General features: G+C 42.3%; 1 protein-coding gene across 25 annotated transcripts in view; it reads left to right on the top strand.

The window, feature by feature from the left end:
- The window catches only part of KCNMA1 (potassium calcium-activated channel subfamily M alpha 1), a 702,509-nt gene that overhangs the window by 653,952 nt on the left and 27,139 nt on the right, over positions 1 to 21,418 (top strand). For 16 of the 25 annotated variants that reach the window (XM_057506055.1, XM_057506052.1, XM_036928540.2 and 13 more), the window contains 2 exons: positions 11,251 to 11,364; positions 16,125 to 16,255. In XM_057506055.1, coding sequence (XP_057362038.1) covers positions 11,251 to 11,364; positions 16,125 to 16,255 — 245 coding nt within the window. Of the gene's footprint in view, positions 1 to 11,250; positions 11,365 to 12,139; positions 12,221 to 16,124; positions 16,256 to 21,418 lie in introns of all 25 variants that reach the window. The other 9 variants (XM_057506035.1, XM_036928552.2, XM_036928551.2 and 6 more) reach the window with 1 other exon arrangement.

The following is a 21,418-nucleotide window of genomic DNA, read 5'->3' as shown; positions in this document are numbered from 1 at the left end:
TTTGCGGATGCCGACTATGTACAAGGATACTGGAAGAGAGGGCTTGTGTCTCCCACTTCCTTAAGAAAAAACAACCCCTTGGATGATTCTGCTGTCATTCCTGAATATCGAGTAATGAAATTCATAGTTATCATGACTCCATTATTATATTAAATGCCCTAGAATTAGGATGATAGGTTTTTGAGAACCAGAAGGGATTCGGAGCATTGTCTTATCCACCTCAATTTTACAGATGGGAAAACTGAGTTTGAATAAGACATTGAATCCCTCAAGTTCTTCTTGCAGGGAGTTAGGGGTTGACCCATGTTTTTTGACTCTGTACATTCTCTGTCAGCATTACCAACTTGTTATTGCCATTATCATCACCATCATCAGGAACGTTAGCACTCACAACGTGCTTACTCTGTGACAGGCACCGTTCTAAGAGTTTACCTGTATTATTTACCTCGTTTAATCTTCATGACATATTCTCCCATCTTGCAGATGAGGAGACTAAGACACAGAATTTAAGTAAATTGCCATAGCTCACAAACCCAGCAACTGAACAAGGCAGCACTCAAACTCAGGCAGTCTAGCTCCATAATTCAAGTGCTTATCCATGACGTTACAGCTCATTTCAGATTGTGGTCAAAGGAAATTCATCAAGGCATAAACAGTTTTCAAAACCTAACTAGCGCTTACCAACCTCTTCTCTCGAGGATTTTTTGCATGTGTGCATGGGAATGCCTGGCCTCCCCAAATTCAAGATTCCAGTTATATATTCATGCGCCATCATAAACATATATACAGGAGAGCCTTCAAAACTTAAAAAATTTACAGTGCTTTCTTTTAAAAGACTATCAAATGTTTGGAACTTCAGCTGCTATATTGGGCCGGGCGTCCTGTCTCTAGAACCTTTCAGAGGCAGCTGGCTGGAAGCTGTCAGTGACGGGACTCTGCTTTTCCTGAATCACAAGGCATTGCCTTGGATCGCTTGGCAAATCCATCTTTTGCAGCTACTTAATTTTCTGTGCCCTTAAGATACGGATGTTTTAGATTGCTTGTGATTTCTTAGTTCTGGTTTTTGCTACGCTGGCCATTGGTTCATACTAAACTAAACAACTGGGGCCCATTTGGCATTTGGTGTTTTAAATGTTAAAGGACATTTGAATTACATGACAAATACTAAAAAACAAAGCCTATAGCACTGAGGACATAAAGAAACTGTTTATAATGTAAAGGTGGTTACATTTTCAGTCAATCTATCACTTTAATGAGCTCTTTGGATTTATTTGATTAATGCTCACAAAAGGGGGAGAAAAAAGTTGATGTAATGGAAACAAAATGGTATATACTCTTAGCAGTAAGTACAAGGGCCGTTTCTGTGTGTTTTATTAGTATCCACTAGGTATCACTGTCTTGCAATGTATATGTCTACCTTTTCCCTGACATAGGAGGCCTTGAGTTTACTAGAAATGTGATCAAGCATGAAAAAGAAGATCCTGTGTTAGTGGCAAAACAGCCTTTGTCCTCTTGTGGTGACTGCAAAGAGGGAGGGTCTAGACCAGAAATTACAGATTAATCGTATCAATAAAGAAAACACTAAGATAGTCTGTGTCTTATGGAAATGAAGATTCCAATAGGTATGAAGATTTAAAAAAAGAGAACATTAAAGATGCTTTAAAAACATTTAAACCTTAGAATGTAGTCATTAGGACATAATTAGTAGTAATTGATACAGTTTAAAAGAGTGAATAAAGGGAATGGGGAAAGTGCAGAAAAAGACATCTTCATGCAATATCTAAATGGGGAGAGAAGTTAGGCAAGGCAAACTTCCTGGAGGAAGTGAAGGAGGGGTAGGAGCTGGGCTGGGTAAAACTTGGTGGGAACAGGGATGAAACACAGCTAGTGCCACTCTTCTGTGTTGGGAACCAGCTCTGACTGCTCCTCCCTCAGCCATGTTTACTGAGCACTGTAGGTTTCCAGGGGCTCTTTATAGCTGTGTGTGTCCTTGACATCCTTTGCTCTGAGATTAAATATGACTCATATGAAGTGGTGGAGCTGAAACAGTGGAGAAATGGAAACTTTTGACAACCCTCTTTTTGATCTGTAACCTTTGACTGGTCACTTCTATCTCAGAACCTCAGTTTCCCCAAGTTCCAAAGCAAGTGGGATCTTAAAATGACCTTTAGTATCATTAAGGCTCAACAATGTGAGTCCATCCACCATGTCATCTAGCCACTCTCATCCCATAAAGATCACACAAAGTTTCAAGGTTTCCATCTTTTTTATTTTATTAATTTATAATTTCTGCACTTTTTCTTGTTTGCACAAATGAAATATATTTATTTTAGAAAACTTAGCATCTCCATGTAAGCAAAAAGAAGAAAATACACATTCCATATAATTTTACCATTTGGACATAAGAAAGCTGACATACTAGTCTTGTTTCTGTAGATATAAATATTTTTCCCTCAAAAATGGATTGTACATATTATGACTTGTGTATGACCTGTATTTTTCCTCAAATACTTTATCCAAAGACTCTAATCTATGTCTTAAATGTTTTTCTGCATTATTTTTAGTGGATGCATTCTTCACATAATCGGTTTCCTAAAGCTGAATATTCACATTGCTTTCAATTTAGCACTGCTCCTTAATAACCACAAATGAAGAAATGTTGTAACCAAGTCCTTAATGAAAGGAAATTATGACTGTACACATAGTTTTAGAAGTGAAATTCCTTAGGCCAAAAGGTATTTAAAATTTTAAGTCAATTTGATTCATATTGCCCAAGTGAGTATGTGTTATTTTTAAGTTGTGAAATGAATTCAGAGGGGGTAAAAAGCAATTGAGAAGTTGTGGAAAACTCACCATGACACCATGAGCTCCTGGGCAAACAAAGACATTAGACCAGGTGAATATTAGGTTTCCTCCCAAATCTGTAGTCCTCCTTGTGTTTGAGTTGTGACTAGTTTTCTTCTTCTCTTCCCGCCTACTTCCCTCTCTCCTTTCCTCCCTCCCTTCCTCCTACCCCTCTGAGAGACAGATCCCAGGAACAGTACGGTTTTTAAGCTTACTTGAAGAGACTGTCTACTTGGAGAGACAGCTCTTCCAAATGCATTTGTTTCATGTGCGTGAGGCTTGTCTAAGTGCCGAATGTGTCTTATGATAAAGTTAATGGCCAAGTAGCTGTAGAGAACTTTGGTTGGTTGGTTTAATTTGCCTTGGTTTAATTCAGACCCAAAACATGAACTCTAAAAAAGATGAGGTACTGTATGCAATGGATAGAGTCAGCCTCCTGAGGCATTCATCAAACACTATCTCTATAAAAAAAGCAGTGTTAAAACTATCGATGTTACTTATTATAAATAGAAGAGATGGAGAGGGTAGTGACCTGGGTCTTGTCCCTGGTCACTGAAAGTGAAAAAAGTAACCTTAAATGAACATACAGTTGTTTGTCTTTATAGAAAATCAGACATGCATGGACCATTTTACCAAAAAAAGAACATAGATTCTTTTTCTTGGTTACCGTACTATTTGGAGAATTTTGGATGCAAGAGATAGAAATCCAACTCAAAAAGGCTTAAATAAAAAGGGAGTCATATACCTGGGGTGCCTCTGGCTTCAGTTCTGTCTCATTCTCTTCACCACTTGATTCAGTAGCTTCCTGGTGGGGGCTAAATGGTCACCAGCAGCCCCATACTTATGTCCTTCTGGCTTTGCAACACAGCATCATTAACAATTTTTAAAGCAGGTCCAGGGGAGAACATGGATTGGTCCCAACTTGGGTGACAGGCCCATCTTAAGCCAGCCACATGTCCAGGATGACAGGGGACTATCTCGCTATCCTGTGAAGTCAGACTATCTGGCTTCATGGTGCCACTTCTGAGGCCAGGGTAGGGACAGGGTTCCCCCTCAGCACACCCACCCAACACTGTGGAATGGGTTCCTTATGCAAGGGAGGATCTGAAGGAGAACAGATAACAGTCTCGACCAACCTGGCTCTGCTACTAACTGACTCCATGACCTTGGGTGCAGTAACCTCTCTGCTCTGAGCCTTAGTTTCTTCATCTGTAAAATGGCAGGACTGATGAGAGGACTTCCCAAGCTCTTGCATTTCTAACTTAGGGTGATTGGTGAGACAAAAGAGACCTAATAGTGTGGTTTAGGTTCCTCAGAATTGTCTATTTGTCCGGTTTTGAAGTTCTATTTTCAGGCTCTGGGTAGGGGCAGTTATTTGCTCCAAGCACAGGAGTTTTTTGGTCTAAAGCAGTTAACAACACTGGCAGGGGCATTCCTGCCTGCCCCTCACAGACACTGGCTGCCAGATCCCCAGGGGACCAGCGCCACCCCAGGCTCCTTCGTGGGCATTGGTTGATTGGTGTAGCCTCCAGACAGTGCCAGGAGGAACTGCTGCTCTGGTAAATAACTGCTTTTTATTTACTGGTCAGCTGCCTGGCCTTCATGACTCTGAGACTCCAATTTGGTGGGCAGCCACTGAAAATTCCTAGGAAAAACTATTACAAGATTAAACTGAGGTTTTCCCTTGACCAGATTTCTTTTGCAGACTTTTCCAAAAATCTATCTCCCAAATCAAGCCTGTGTGTGTAGATTTTTCCCCCTACAAGTTAGAAAGTAACTGTGCTTCTGTATGAGGAATTTTCTTTGCCTCTGCTGCCGAAGATTTTGTTGGAATACATACTACAAAAATGACTGCTGCGGCTATTACTGTACTTGCTCAGGGGAGCTATTCGGATGCCTCATTTATTGGAGCTTAATAGATTAAAAGTCCAAATTGAGTCTCATGATATAAGCCTAATCAAGTTCTAATCTGCATAATTTTCCCATAAGCAGCAATGGGAAATTTGGATAATTTATGTTTCAGTGGTTGCCAATCATGTATTAAATAGCATTATTGCATTTACTTATCAAAATATTTTTATTGATCTTTCCTTCATGTGACATTTGGCTTTGGGATTTTTTCCCCCTTCTGGCATTAACAGGAAATTTAATTCATCTCATAGATGATGTAATATGAGATGTTTCTCTTGATTTTAACATGTCTTTATAGATCATTTTTAACGGTGATCTTTTCCTTTTACAACTTCATATTGAATACCTGTCTCAGCAAACCTAGATGACTCGACCTAATTTATTTCCCTAGTTTAACATAGCATATGGATTTCTAACCATCATTTATATGCACACAATAAAAGATAATTTGGCTTACCATTTGAACCAATTCCTTTATGTTAAATCTATGGAGGTTGGGGAGGCACTTACCCTCACTTCCCCATCTATTTTAGGGGAGGTGATTGATAAGAATTTCTGTCTCCCTCTCTCCCTGGAAAGGCTCGGGGCTTTAACTAGGGAAGATTTAGAAAGTACTTTGTGTTTTCCCCCTTGGAAAAGTGCTGTAATAAAGCATTTATAGTATGTACTGAGTTGTGCATGCTACCAAAGCAAGGTAAGCATTACAACAGTGGGGCCCAGTTGTTATCTGTCATTGTTGAAAAGTGAAAACACAGAAGCGTCAGACCTCGGGCCCCCAACCGGGTGCCACAGTGGCAGCCCTTGAGAAGGGGAGACCCTCACGCCCAGAGGGAAGGCAGCCTGCAGCATGGTCATCCTCGGGCTGGAAGCCAGGCTGCCTGGCTGCTGCTCCAGATCTGCCATTTACCAGCTGGGCTGCCTGAGGGAGTTCTCTGACTCTTCTGTGTCTTAGGTTCCTTATCTACCAAATGGGAATATTAAGAGTCCCTGCACTCGTAGGGTTGTTGTGAGGAATAAACCAGGTGGCCCATGGAAAAAGCCCTCTGTACAGCTCTGACATATAATAAGAAGCTGGATGGCCTGGTACTTTAGAGGACACTCTGGAGTCAGTCTCCCCTGGTTCCAATGTGAGATCTGCTAATCCCTAGATGTATGCCCTGGGGCAAATTGCTTGCTTTCTCTGTGCTTCAGTGTCTTGCTCTGTAAAACCGGATGGTTTTGAGAATTTAATTTATTTCATGAGAAGAGTTTAGTACATAGTAAGCATTCAGTAAATCTTGGCTATTACTTTTTCTCTTGAGGTTCTATTTAAACTCGCCTCTTCATTCTCAATTATCTTCATCAGTCTAGATCTAGAATATTCTTGCCTTTGCTTTGAGTTCCAAAAAGACAATGACTTGCATCTTACTCATTTTCTAATGCATTCACCTCTGCATTACCCGGGAACCCTATTCTGTTCATCCCATAGGGCAGGTCTTGTCTGAGCCACTGCCGTTCCTTGCCTACAACCACATGGGCCTGTTGGATGCTGCAGATGGATGTATGCATCTATCTTGTATCTATGCATCTTGGTGATATCCTTATTGCCTTACATCTCTTCTTGAACTTTCTCGTAATAGGCCAAGTGTTTGTGTTAAATTCTTCAATTTGAAGTCATCCTAACTGAAATGCCTTTGTCTAATTTAACTAAAGGTCACTTAATCTTCCAGTGACTTCTCAGGCGGTGGCTGAGTGCTGCTAGCCCCTAGAATAATCAATATCGTAAAGAGAACACCAGACACTTGCAGATTTGTTCACCTGAACCCAACAATGTCACTTGTGGGCAAGAGCACAAATGCTGGAAAAGAGTGTAGAGAACAGTGAATTTTAGGAGCTTTAGCAACAAAGGAGAAAAGTTTATGCCCCTACATAATTAAGGGAAGAAGATCATGTCTGAAAAAAGAAGACTCCAGAGAGATTCTGCAATTGACATAAGGAGTTAAAACCTCTTACATGAGGACCGGCTGCCAGTTTTTTAATATACCTAAAGAAAATCCTAGCCATCCCTATGTCCAAAATTCTCCTTCCTTATTTTGGGCTTTATTTTTAATCACTGCATTGATTTGCCTATTTCTACCAAAATATATCCACACCGCTCATGGCCTTCCCATTAATTTTCCAGGATTTTCATCATGTGAAAATTATTTTTAAAAAATCTACCAAAAGCTTCCTCACTTCCTTATCCATAGGGAAGGGATAGCAATGGATGCTGTACATATGCACAAATATTTATTGTGTGACTAGTAAATATTAGCACTGGTAGTTGACATTTTTGAATACTTGCTTCATACCAGGCATTGTACTAAATGTTTTGAATACACTATTTCATTTTATCCTTACAACTGTCCTATGTAAGAAACACTTCTGGTTTAAAGGCAAAGAAAGAGAGGCTTAGAAAGAGTCAGTGCTACGCTTACAGTGGCATAGCTAATAAGTGGATGAGCCAGGATTTGAACCCAATATACATCTGGATTCAAAATCCACGCTCCTAGTTGTTCCACTCCATGTCTTCTCTCTAAGCCAAGAATAATGTAGACAATCTGGGAAAGTTGAAAGAAATAGAAAACCAGTCACTGGCCTAAAGTTCTCATAAGGTATATGGAGTTAGTCTGCTTAGCAGGGACAGTGTTGGGCCCATTTATGCCTGATGCCAAAGGGTAGAACAGGTAACATAAGCCTGTCACATTGTATTATAATGGGGAGGGGTCTTCAATTTAAGGACACCAGATAGTCTTTGGAAGCCATTTTTACGCCCAAACTTGCCTGCCATATCCATACTCAGCAGAGAGTGCTGCGGACACAGCTAAGAATCAGGAGGCCATGTTGGTAAGGCCTTGGGCTGTAGATGATTGAACTTGAATCTTTTCCTGATTGAGAGTTTTCATTCCATCTCTCTAATGCCAGCATTTGAAGTCATCTCTTCTGGCAAAATAAGTGGTTGTTTCTAAAATTAATTTCCCAGTTGCTAGTTTAACTAATGAAGAGAGCATTTCCCAGTTTCATCCTCCTCTAGTGCAATGGATTAGGATCCCTGGATTCCACGTGCCAGGGCTTTCCCATGCAGAACTGGGAGCTCTGTTTTAGGTAGAGAGAGGTAAAATTCAACCAAAAATCCCCTGCACCAAATAATGGTGTGGGGAGCAAGACAACCAGGACCGGACACTATTTAGACCTGTCCCTTTATCAACCGCTGCCGTGATGAGTGGAGTAGATGACATCAAATGGCATGAGAGGCTGCAATGCCTCCTCCCGTCAGAGGGAAGGCACCTGAATTTCTGTTCTTTCCAAGGTCACTGAGGGAATCTGGGTCAGCCTTGCCATTTCAAACCACAAAGTTCCCGTATTCGGACCTCTAAGAAAGAAACAATGCTAATAAAAATTCTGTTCATCTTTAACACAACTCTACACAAGGTGGGAACAAAAAGGTGGAACCCATTTCTTTTGTCTTCACCTTTTACTTTTAAAAATGTGTGGCTGGAAAAGCAGCAAAAGAAAAAGAGACATTACTGTTGCCGAGGTGTTCTTGCCAACTGAAGCACCTTGTTCTTAGGGTCCCTGCATAGGACAGTAAAGACCGTTAATGGAGAGATGTCTTTGGACACCCACCATGGCTTGTCAGTTGCAGACGCTAATGGAATCGGGTTTGGCGACTGAAGGGGAAAATGGGATATGAAAGCAAAACGAAGTAGGCTTGCGAGGCAAGATGTCATTTCTAAATGAAGGTTTCATGCAAAGGAGTTGAGTCTCTTCACAGCTGAAAATGGAATCTTTAAATAAGATAAAATAAAAGGATGCTTTGGTTTGTTGCAGGTTCTGTAATGAAATACGGTTTTCCTAATACTGTGTGACCTGCATTTCTCCCTGTTTTATGGGTGCTCTTCCTTGACGTACGAACCCATATTTTCTCAAGTCAGCATTTGATGATGGATGTCAAAATATAGGCCATGTATTATGCATATAGCATTACTGATTTAAGGTGTTTACTTGTCAAGTTGAAGAAATTCAAAAACGTCACCTCCACTGAATCTGCACAGCTGTCACTTGCAGTTTTTCATGCTTTTGAATGAAACTTCTGATGAGAACAGTTTAGTTTTCCCCTTTGCTATTTTAGGGGAAGAAAACAGCTAGCATTTAAAATGCATGTTCTTGGTTATGTGGTTGGCTGAAAAACACACATTCCAAAGTTTAGAAAATGGACAGCCTACTGTTACTCAAAATTACCTACCCTGTGCACAGTATGTCAACATAAAGAATAAAGTTAACTGCAATCATGGAATGAAGAGAAAATAAAACCTTTTTTTTCTTGCTGGAAGTATGGCATTCAATAGTATGAAATTTATACACAGGAGACCAAAAAATAGGGAAACCTTTTTATATTTTTCTGGCATTTCATGCGTTATGCACCTCCAAAACAACAGGCAATTATTAAGCACCTGTCATTTCATTCCTGATAGAACCTCACCCATATCATAAGGACAGAATCAACCTAACCTTGTCACATTACTGGAAACTAAGTCAGGAATCTGGTCACACAATGTATTTGTAATCTTTCCTTGGAAACTTAGCTGGTGACTTTGTATAAGTCCCTGATTCACTGATCAACCCACACAGCCATCCACCAAGGGCGAAGAAGAGAAACAAAAACAAATGTGAATGTCCATCTGCCTGTCTTCTAAGGTGGGGGAGCAAACTGGGCCTTACAACTAAAACGCGGCTGGTGGTACCACATGTCATGTACTTCACTTGGTAAAATTAATTTTCACCAAATGAATATATGAGGCAAATCAATGCTTTGTTTTTATAAGTCTCTATGCACATCCTTAAAGAGGCAGCCTTTCAGCCTACCTGGGAAGATTTCTCACCCTTACTAAACTTGAAGTTGTGGTTGGGCCAGCCTGATACTAATAGGTACTTGGGGCTTGGTCTGAAACCTAAAAAAGCCTAAACTGCAAAAAATCACAGACCAAGTAGGTAGGCTGCTTTCCAATTTATTGTGCCCGCATATACCTTATGAGGTCTGTGTTAGGCACACTGGGAAGTTCAAGAATCTTCTATAAGCAAGTGGAATATGTAGCCAATCACATAGGATGAGTTCAGCGGCAGGTAAAAAAAACAAAAGCAAAAATCCTCCTCAATTTGGCTTAAACAAAAGAAAAAATATATATAAAAATATAACTGTGTATATATGTTACATATGTATATGTATACATGCATATATACACACACATCCATACATATATAAAACCACCCTACCACAGGACTTTTTACCATAAATCTGACACACACACACACACACACACACACACACACACTCATGTATCACTATTATTTGTATAAAATATATATAACCTCATTATTATATATTATAATCTCATTTACATATAGTATATATAAATTTCATGTAGTAAGAAATCCTGATGTCAGTTGGTTGGACTCTAGGGCTCGTTAGTTAAGGAACTCATGGACAGTTCTATCTTTCCATCATTCAGTTCAGCCAATAACATTAAGCTGCCTTTGTCCTCAACTGGTGCCCATCCCAGTTGCAAGAGGGCTGTCACGTTCCAGGCACTACAGGCACAAAAGCAAAGTCAAGTGGGTTAAAAGAGAATCTCTTCCTATGTGATGGTTTTTAAGGGCAAGGAAACACTTCCTAAAGCCCCTAAGCAGATTTCCTCCATTTGCTTTAGCCAGAACCTGTCAAAAACCCAAGCTTCAGTCACTCACTGACAAGAGAATAAGCAATCAGAGTTTATCCTGGGACTGCTAGTTGTTGACCTGTAAATAATGCGTAAGCTACATTTATTTTTGGATTGTCCATGGGCACAGATGAAAGTCAGGAAGGGTTAGGTTTTGTGTGGTCATAGGAACAATACAACAAATCTCAGTGTCCTGCAGCAACACGGATTGCTCCTTCACTCAGTCAGAATACTCTGTGAGTCTGGGCTCCTGCCCAGGACTAGAGCCCTGCCTTCATTCCCGTAGTTACCCATGTTCCCACGGTCGCCGTGGCCGGGGAAGAGAGGCAGCAGCTCAAATGCTTGAATCTGCAGTGACACTGTGCAGTGTTCTGATCACTTTTCATGGGCCACAGCAGTTTCTATGTCACATGCCATCTCTAACTTCAAGGAGTTACCATTCTCTGTGTGCCTGCAGGGAGAGGGGAGCAAACGTCTGTGAGGCAGGTCAATGTTTGGTGTAGAGAGAGGTAAATGTTTAGGTAGAGGGACTAGTTTTTAGGGAACTATCAAAGTGGGTTAGAATTATGTATAATGGCCGCCTACTTTGTCCTTCTAAAAATCAATCTATCAGAGTTTATCCTGGGACTGCTAGTTGTTGACCTGTAAATAATGCGTAAGCTACATTTATTTTTGGATTGTCCATGGGCACAGTTCTCTCATTATGTCCAAATTTTCCACATCTCTGATTTTTCTCATTTCTCTCTCTCCATCCCACTAGGGTTCACACCTCCAGGAATGGACAGATCCTCTCCAGATAACAGCCCAGTGCATGGGATGTTACGCCAGCCCTCCATCACGACTGGGGTCAACATCCCCATCATCACTGAACTAGGTAGGGGTGAATATCAGTTTTGAGTGGATATTTTTGTCCTCTTTTCTAACCATAGGCTATGAAGAGGCTGGCCTGTTTCTTAGTTCCGTCGGCATAGTTGGCTCTAGTGGGGTTTGTTTCGGGGGAGGTTGGAGGGTGGCATAGGTAGCAATATGTCAGATTAGCAAAGGGAAAACTGATCTATTTTTCCTCTGACATGAATGGACAGTTTCCTTCATACTGGCCACTGTTTCCAAAGGAGCTTGAGATAATGGGTTCGAGATTGGGGCATAAAGTAGGGAGGGGAAGGAAAGGAGGAAAGGCATAGTCTGGACTTTTTTTGGTGATTTTTGCTGCAAATAACTTGATGGCTCCTACAGTCAGACACCTCTATTGAGGTACACAGCCTCAGCTGTAAGTCAGACCCATTTTGAGAACTGGGTAGAAGCAATGGGCTAACGTGTAATAATTCTCCATTTAATCTATCCCAGTTGAGCTTCTCAGCCAAAGGCCGTTCTCAATGAATGCCATACTGCTCCAAAAAGTGGTGGCGTTGTAAGGGCTGTAATCATGGGCCAGTAGAATCCAGCTTTTAAACCAGCCATGGCGCTCCCTGCTACCATTTGTGAATTTGCAAAACTGTTCAGAGACTCTTCTCCCCAAGAGACATACTAACTCCCTATGGCCCTGGGCCCCTTTGCTTTAGAACATTTCCTCTGTTATTCCCTCACTCTTTTCTTTTTCTGTACTTTCCTCCACTCCCTTTCCCCAACCCTTAAATGCTGTATCCAATTAGCTAAACCTGGCAAGTTGCCTTTGGTATCAGTCAATCAGGAAAAAAACAGTGGAACGCACATTCTAATGATAACTGAACTGGGTAAGAAGCACTGTTTCCTCCCCATCAGTATCTCCTTTTGTTCTGCTCTTGGTGTGTCCAACTATCATCAGCTTGTTTTTATTTCACTGGCTGTAACAGAAAGGCTACCCCATGGCACTGCTTCGAATGTGTTTTATTTGTGGCTCTGGTTGGAATTGACTGTCTTGTTCTGGCCTTTCTTAATGATTTTTTTCCCCACACAGCATCAGTAAACCTTTGATCATACCCATCTGACCTGGCAGTTGTTTCCAAAGCATCTTTGCTCTAATTCATTTTCTTTGGCTTGGGCCTCTTTTTTTCCTCTTCCGTGTGTCCCCCCACTCTCCTGCCTTCTCCCTCCTATTCCTCTCCCAACACACTGTCAGTTTGACTGACACATCTTCACAGCTCTCAGAGGAAGTCAAAGGAGAAATATAAAAATTTTAAGATAAGAAACCTAAGTTGGTGCCTTCCCTCCAGCTGTTTATTTCCCTTTATTCTGACTTATTTGCCTTTCTTCCCTAATAGGTTCTTTCTCAGAAGCTCCGGTTCTGAAACCATAAATGCAGCCAGCTCTTAGGGGACCTTTTCTTACTAAAGCCAGATGTCAAGAAGGGTGCCATGGATGAGGTTAACAGCCACTGGGGCACACGCTGTACTCTGACCCCCACCCCACTAGCCAGGGTCCTTTCTGGGAGATTCAGAGTGGACTTATCAGAAAGATGAAGGGCTCTGGTCCAGACTGCATTTGTGAAGCACTTCCACGATTCTCCATGACTTGGTTAATAGCATCAAGGAAGGCACCCATCAGCATCAAGTCTCAGAACTGGGATTGATCTTCTAAACAGAGACAGCAAAAGTGCTGCTCAGCGGAGGGGTGGATGGGGCGAGGTGGGGAGCACCTGCCTTCAAATGACTCACAAATGAAACTAACATGCCATTTTCTTGGCCCCAGAATATATTTCAAAATAAGACAGCAGGCTTTTAACCCAATAATCTTGCTGGCGAGGTGTCTAGAAGCTAAGGAATAAATTGTCCACCATTCAGTACCACATTATTGTACATGTAGCTATTTATCAGGACAAATGCACTCAGGTCAAAGAGTATCACACTATTTTCTGTTTCCAACAGTAGGAGAGGTGTCTTTTTCATGTTTTGAGAAGTTGGCTAAAAGCCTAGGTTTCTGGACTGCTCTTCTCAGAACCTCAGGTTTGTAAGAGACCCAGGGAGCTTTTGAAGCTCAAACCTCAGGCCGGAAAGTTCATGCAGACATCTCCATCTCAGGGAGCTTCAGCAGCATTTCATAGCCATCACTGCCAGGAATTTCTTTCTCCATTTGGAATTCATGGGCTTTTTCTTGGTACCCCAAATCTGAAATGACGATTCAAACAATCCGTTAGCCTAGTTTAATCTCCTGAAGTCTGTGTCCCTCACCAAATTTCTCCTCTAAGCCCAGAAACCCTTCCATGAGTTCACATCTCCCTTACCTTCTGCCTTACCTTAAGTCCTACTTTTCCAGTGGTCATATCACCTTTGGCATCGTACCATCATCCCAACGCTTCAGCTCTTTGCTTCCCCACAAATATTTCCTATTTACCGACATGTTCTGAGATGCATTCTGCATTACACCAACCCAGTAAAATGCCTTTCAAAAAACACAGAGGACCTCAAGGTCAAACAAGTTTTTAGACTTTATATCCCAGTCTTCACCTACTTGGAGAAATCCCATTGATGTTAGTGGGTCAAAGGCTCCTGGAAGTTCCACAAGAAGGAAATTTGTTTAAAGCTATTTAACCTGTTTCCCAGTTGTATTTAGCCACATACATTTTAGAGTAATTTTTAAAAAATCACCTCTTAGCACCCATATTATTACTGTTCTGTGAAAAACAGGCTTTGGGTAACAGTCTACTCTCTCTCCAAGACCAGGTATTCCAGAACAATACACAAGATTTTCACTCAGCTTTGGCTCGGACCTTGAGTTCTTTCCCAGTGACTCAAATCCCAAGCTTACTGAGAATCTAGAGTCATCCCCACTAACTGTGACCACTCCCCCTCCACGTCTAGTACCAACCCTTCCCCATTTTCTTGAAAAGAAGTAACAGGCTCTGCTCCTTCTGGGCTGTTGATACACATGCTATCCTGGGCTATTATGCATAATTAAAACCACACTCCTTGGCATGTTATCCTGAGCTCACATCTTCTGACTCACAAAGCAGGAAGGCTAAACTGTGGCCTACAACATGCTTTTGAGTAAAGAGAGGGAAGGGAGGAAAATCTACAACTTAACTCTAGTAGGATCCCTGTGCAAGGCCTTATGTACTTGTGAGAGGGTCAGAGGGAATCTGGAAATGTTTGTAATGTAGGGAGCGGTGGACAGAACACTGAACTGCAGGAAGGTGGTTCTGAGAGCAGCTGCCATTTCTCAAGGTGCTCATCAGGCATAATCTATATGACTCTCCCTACAACCCTGTGAGAGCTACTGTCATTTCCCCCATTTTACAGAGAGAGAAATTGAGGTGCAGAAGGATGATGTGCTTTGCCCTAGGGAGTCAGTGCAGAGCCTGGATTTCAAGCCTAGCTGTCAGATCCTGCATTTCTTAGTTTCACCCAGCAGCCTGTAATTTGAGTGCTGCTGAGACAGTAGGGACCCAGACATGATCAACTTTGGAACAACAGAGCAAAGATTTTCCACCATTAGAATCTTTCTCTAGGGAAACAAGATATCATTTAAAAATAACTCCAAGTCCAGTCTTTTATCCTATTATCATTTATTCTGCCTCATACAGTTAACAAACAAAAGTTTAAAAAAAAAGTTATCCAAAAAGTTACCCCCAGAAAAAATAATTAAAACAATAACTCTAGGAAAGAAAATGAGCAGCTGATACATTTAGCAAGGGATCAGAAAAGGAAACCTCATCTATTCTTTTCCTAAAAGCATGATAATTATTCCAGAAATCATGAGCGCTCATCTCCTCCCCCACCACACACACTTTCCCCCCTGTTACTTGCTCTGCAAAACTGATAATTTCTGAAGCCAAGATGGGAATGGAAATTAATTTGTCATTTAATTTTTAATAAGTTAAAGACATCTCAGTGACACAACCTATCAGTCTGCACGTGCATGCTGGAGGAGTCCTTGAGGAATCCTCAGATGGAAATGAAATACAGCATCAAATACTGCATCTGCTTGAGCTGAAGTACATCAAAGATTGAGCTGTTTAGAAGGGGAAAGGGAGAATGTGGGTGTCCCCATGCAGCTTGGAGTGCAGAGCAAGTCTTTGTCAGCGAAGCAGCCAGAAGCAGCCAGGAATACATCCCACCTGGGGTTGCTTTTGTATTAAATAGGGCCTGAGGGTGTGGGCCTGGATTCAGTACCAGGGACCCTGGACACTACCCAGGCCCAACCCCTGGCAGGCTGTGGGTTGTGCCTGTGGGTTAATTCCTTGCTATTTGCCTTTGCTGTGTGCCCAGTCTATTGCTTTTCACTCTCAATAAATTGCTGTTTTTTTTTTTTCTTGTGGCTAAACTTACCTTTCCCAGCATGGCTGCTTATGGCTATTCATCCTTGAAATTGTCCATCTCTCAAAGGACTTGGCTACCAAAAAGCGTTTCAGGGTGTTTTCCGGTCATGATTCCAAAACTATACCAAAGGACTACCCAGCACTGTCTGCTGTACTCTAGCAGCCTGCTGTGGAGCAAGCCTGCTTGACCTCGTTGCCCTCCAGGCCTCAGATATTTGATCAGTCACATAGGAGCAGTCCATTGAGTCCCACCGACCGCACCCCAAGTCCCATCTACAGCTTCTCCCATGCCTTCTTTCCTTTTCAGTGCCTTAAGTGTTTCTAAACCAATAGCCTGCTTTTTCTCTGGCTTCGCTGCCTGTGTGTGGTCCTTTGAACTAATTCTTATTTTACATTTCTTCTAGTGAACGATACTAATGTTCAGTTTTTGGACCAAGATGACGACGATGACCCTGACACGGAACTGTACCTCACGCAGCCGTTTGCTTGCGGGACGGCGTTCGCTGTCAGTGTCCTGGACTCGCTCATGAGCGCGGTGAGTGGGTGTGGGATACCGGAGTGGAGCGCGTCCTTCCTCCAGCATTGCGAGCACGGGGCTGGAGCTGGAGCTGGAGCCACAGGGCAGAGCAAAACCATGCAGAGCCTGCAGCACAGAAGGGGCCACCGACGTTAATCAGACGATCACACAAACTAACATTTGATGGTAAATTCTTGCAAGAGTGAGGAAGGCAAAGAAGGCTATGAATAAATATAGGTGAGCACTTGACCTCGTCTTGGGATCAGAGCAATGTTCCACAAAGAAATGACAGTTATTTTAGTCAAGATCTGAATAGTAAAGAGGGGAGATTTTGTGGGAAAGAGTATTCCTCAAAGAAGGGAAGCAAGTAAAGAGGCCTGGTGGGGGGGAACTAACAATGTCAAGGAAGCCAAAGAAGGCCTGAGTAGCTGGACCACAGCGAAGGAAGGAGAGCCCTGGGCAAGTCTGCACTCGTAAGATCTTGCGGAACACATGTTCATGGTTTTGATCCCTTTCTGAATAGCAATAAGGAGGCATTGAAGGGCTTTTAGGCTGGCAAGTGATGTGATCAAGTGTATGTTTGGAGGGATTTGCCTTGGCTGTTATGTGGAGCATGACTGCAGAGGCCAGATAGCAGCAGGAAGTCCGTGTGAGAGACTCTCACAGTTTGGACTAGGGTAGAGCTGACAGAGGCAGAGGGAGACAGATGGATTTGAGTGGTGGTCGCTAGTAAAATTGAGAGGACCTGGGAATAGATTAAATATGAGCAGAAGGTGGGAGAGGACAAAGTGTCAAGGGTGACTCCTAGGTCATGGCCAGTCACTGGGACGGAAGTCCTGGGAGAGGACCGGATGTGAGCGCCAGGCTGGTCAGGTCTCTGCTGCAGGAAGGAATAGAGTGGTGGTGAGAGATGTGGGCAGGCTGAGGGATCAAAAGCATCTTCAGTTTGTTTTATAACTTGATATGCATCAAACAATCGAGGCATTGTTTTCTCACTTTTGAGACTGAAAACAATGAACAATCAAAAAGTAGGTCCCAGGTTAGCAGACCTGTCTTCAATCGCAGAAGGCAAAAGCGGACATTCGAATGGGTCAGAACCTGGATTGTGAAGTGTTGCCACTGAGGGCCTTTGTTAGATAGAAGAGCCTCTTCATTTTGAAATTCTTAAATCCGTAATTTGTGAACATACACAGACTGGATAAGAACTGACCTTTAGAGGATCCATGAAAAAGTTTTACTGAACACAATAAAACCATAAACATAACTCAGAGAGTTTTTATACACCTACATTTCTTAGAGGGCTCAAGAAAGGCTATTCTCCTGAATGTGTTAAACAAGTGATATGCTAATTATGCATTATTCTCATCTATTCACTAAAGCTAGTCCCAGAAGGACCTCTATTTGAGGAAAGAAAAAACATAAAGCTTTTTGCGACTAATTTAGGTTATTCTATATTCCTAAAGGTGGTCCAACTGCAAGCGTATCTTAGTTAAAAATCAAAATTACGGATTTAAAACTAATTATGAAACAACATCCGTCTGAATTAAGGTTGACTGGGCTTCATGCCACACCACTGCTTTCTAAGCCAAGAAGGAGAGAAAGTGGTCCCCACAGAAGGGCGCTCCTGGTTTCCCAGGGCTCACGGCCTTTCTCTTGGCCAGATGATACTGACCCCAACCTTTGTACCTGCTAGTGATACAGAGCTCAGTTTGGGCAAAGTTCTTAAGCAGGCCAGAAGGAAAGACAGAAGCTACAGGAGGTGCCCATTACAGCACCGTCTTCTCTGTAATAGTGCTCACAGTCTTCAAATCCAGCTTCAAACAGATTTCTGTAATTCATCTCTTTAAAAATTCCATTTTACTTTTGATCCTCATTACAGAGATTACAGAAGACTGTTCTCGTTAAGGGATGATTAAACTATTTACAATTTTTCCCCAGAACTATGAAATACTCTATTAAAATATTTTAAAATCTAAATATATAGAATTGTTTTTACATATCAGATATTCATTGTATTTCACGCAAGATCAGCTACATAATTGCAAGGCCATTTTTTCATGAATTATTAAGAATTTCAAAATGGGGATGGAAGAGCATTTAACTGACAGTGGAGCCCTCCTGTGCAAGGGCCCTGGGGTGACTACACAGCCACATACCCATGAAGCCAGCCCTTCATACCAATAAACCAATAAAACTGGTGTTAAGCACCCAAGAACTTCACCTATACATAGCCACAGGGGCACAGAGTGGCCATGGGGTGGCAGTGGAGGGCTCATCTGTATTTGAGTTGCTTGGCTCTCTGTATATATAGTATTCATTGAGAGTCAGTTCTTGGAGACTCAGATGAGAAATCTAATTAGTTTGATTTTTTTTTTTAAGCCATCTCTAATCTCTTTTGAAAGATAAACTGAAATGTTTGGGAGAGGATGGTTAAGACATGTATGGATACAATGGTCTGTGAACAGCATTTCTTCTGATTTCCAGTCTGGTGAAAGGGATGTCAGGAACCTAGGAACTGTCATTATAATTATCAGCATCCACATCATTTATTGAGGGGCCAGCACTGTGACACTCTTCAGCTACAGTATCTGATCTTTTGGACAATCATGTGAATACACCTGGGTTAAGGGTTGAAGCAAGACAAATTTAACCAATCTACTGATAGTGACTTTTCAAATCATTAATCAGAAATGCCTGTCCAATCACCCCAGGCCTTGATTTCATCATCCAGGGTGAACAAGTTTTACAGTGAGGTCCCGAATTGGGTCTCCTTCAACAGACTCGCCTGGATCTAGACCCTCTGCTACAATGTAACTTGTGACTTCTTTGCATGCCACACCAATGCTCAGTTATGAACACAAAGGAGATTAGTGCAGTGCCAAGGCAGTAACTAGGAGGAGCTAAAGGCATTGGCAGCAAAATATACTGAGAACGTGAGAGTCCTCCAAGCAGCAGGAGCCAGAAGTAAGCTGCCATCTCAGGCATTTGCTTACAGGTAACATCACGACATCCATACACACATACCTCTTTAGATGTCAGTGATCTCCTTTTTCAAGCACTCCTCCCAAAATTGCCATTTAATCATGTGTCTAAATAGTCCCTGAATATTGTCCTTCATAACACAGCTCCTGCTGCTCACAGCTTCATTTGTTAAAAGTATAATGTTTTGATCCATCACAGGCATTCCTGGAACAGATAGGGATGTCACAGACATAGCCTCGTGGCTTTCTCCTGCGAATCAGCAGCAGAAACCTATGATGAGACGGAGTAATTATGCTTATGGGTCTGTGGCCCAAGAAGAAGATCACAACTAAGAAATGTATTTTTTAGCATGATACCAGCTTGCTGCTCCAACACACACATACACAAAAAAGATGAAAGGCAGCCTCTCTGTATTTAGAGCTGAAACTAACACATGAGTATTCAGATTTATTTTCCACACAGCCATCACTTCCCCCTACTTCACCCCCAATTTGAGTTCCACCTGGACCCTCCCTAGAAAGAAGATAGGGCTTGGATTCTAGCCAGACTGACTGAATGCAGATCCCAGCACTGCCATTCACTGGCTGTGTCATCTCAACCTCACTGTGCCTCAGTTTTCCTGTCTTTGAATGGGGATCATCATAGCACTTACCTTATAGAATTGTTGAGATGATGAGTCAGTTGAGGGTATAAAGTGATGAGTGCAATGCTTAGGACATGACAAGCTATATATATGTGCTTATTATTACTAAGCACCCTTTTTTGGGCACTTACTACATGCCAGGCACCATTTTCCATGCTGAGGATATTCAGCAGTGAGGAGGAGGGATGAAGACGCTGCCCTCGTGGTTTCTGAACTTTGGTTCTAGAGGGTGGTGACTATGTACATTATGGTAACTATGTAAAGGAGTACATGAATAATGTCAGATCAGGATGACTGATTTATAGAACATGAAATAGATTGAATGGGTGTATTGAGGACCTGTTCTAGCCATGGTGGACAGAGTAAAGCTATCTTAGGAGGTAACTTGGAAGCTGACATTGAGAAATCAGAGGACAGCACCTGTGGTGAGAGTGACTAAGCAGAAGAAAGAGCAAGGGCAAAGGCTGAAAAGTGATTTGAGCTGGGTTTGGTGTGTCTGAGGGAGCGTGGAAGGCTCTGTGGCTGGAATGTAATGGGTATGGGGCAGGGGATACACACAAGAAGCTATCGGACTGGCAAGACCACCCACCACACTGAGAGCATTCTGAGCACAGAAGACCACTTGGTCAAGTTGTAGGGTTAGACAGACACTGCAGTCTTGGTTAGAGGATGCACTGTGTCTTTGATACCACCAGCATCCTCATTGTGCCACTGTTTCCTGTGCACACTGGCTGGGAGGACAGTGGGCCGCTGAGTTGACCCCTAAAGTGTAATCCCTGATTATTTTTCTGTCCAATATCCCATCCTAGTGTAGCTCATTTTAGGAGAAAAAAGGAAGAGAAACAGCACAATACACTGGCATGTGTACTTATCTTGCTTCTGATAGATGGTCTCTCATAGAAGTCTCAGAAGAGCACAGTTGGGTGACACCCATCCCGCAGACAAGTTCTGCACTTCCCAAAGTTTTTATTTTTTAATGGGATTTGTTGCCAGTATTTTAAAACTATAAAATTATACTTAAAATATGGGTCTCCAGCTTCCTTGGTTTGGAGTCACAAGGCAGATTCCCAGATCCCCACAAAGAAACAGTTGGTTAGAGCTGAGGAGTTCTCCCTTCAGTGACAGCCTGCGCTGTGCCCTGTTACATTCCACCAGGCTTGCTGCACTCCTACTGGTCCCTGTGTGGTCCATCCCACTGAACCAGACTTACCAGCCCTGCTTCGAATTTTGTGAGCCTGCATTACAGCGCCTCTGGTCAGACAGCATCCTCACTCTCCTGGCCATTCACTCAGCCTCTGAGTCAGGATGTTGAGCACGTCGTGTACATCTTCCTTCAGCCTTTCCCAAGCAGAAGTCCACAACACCAAACCATCTGTATCGAAGGAGCGGTGTGAAGACAACCCCTTTTGCGAAGAAAAAGGGGCATCCTACCATAAGAGCTAATCAATTCCCAGCATCAGCTTGGTAGTGCCATCACTTTTGTAGAAAATAATTCATGAAGTTTCAGGTTTGTAGGTCTACCTAATCTAGAAAAAATTTTAAAAAGCCATGCATAA

The sequence above is a fragment of the Manis pentadactyla genome, chromosome 8 (assembly GCF_030020395.1).
Source record: "Manis pentadactyla isolate mManPen7 chromosome 8, mManPen7.hap1, whole genome shotgun sequence".
Taxonomy (NCBI): Eukaryota; Metazoa; Chordata; class Mammalia; order Pholidota; family Manidae; genus Manis; species Manis pentadactyla.
The sequence above is the reverse complement of the archived record's forward strand: the minus strand, read 5'-3'. Positions and strand labels throughout refer to the sequence as shown.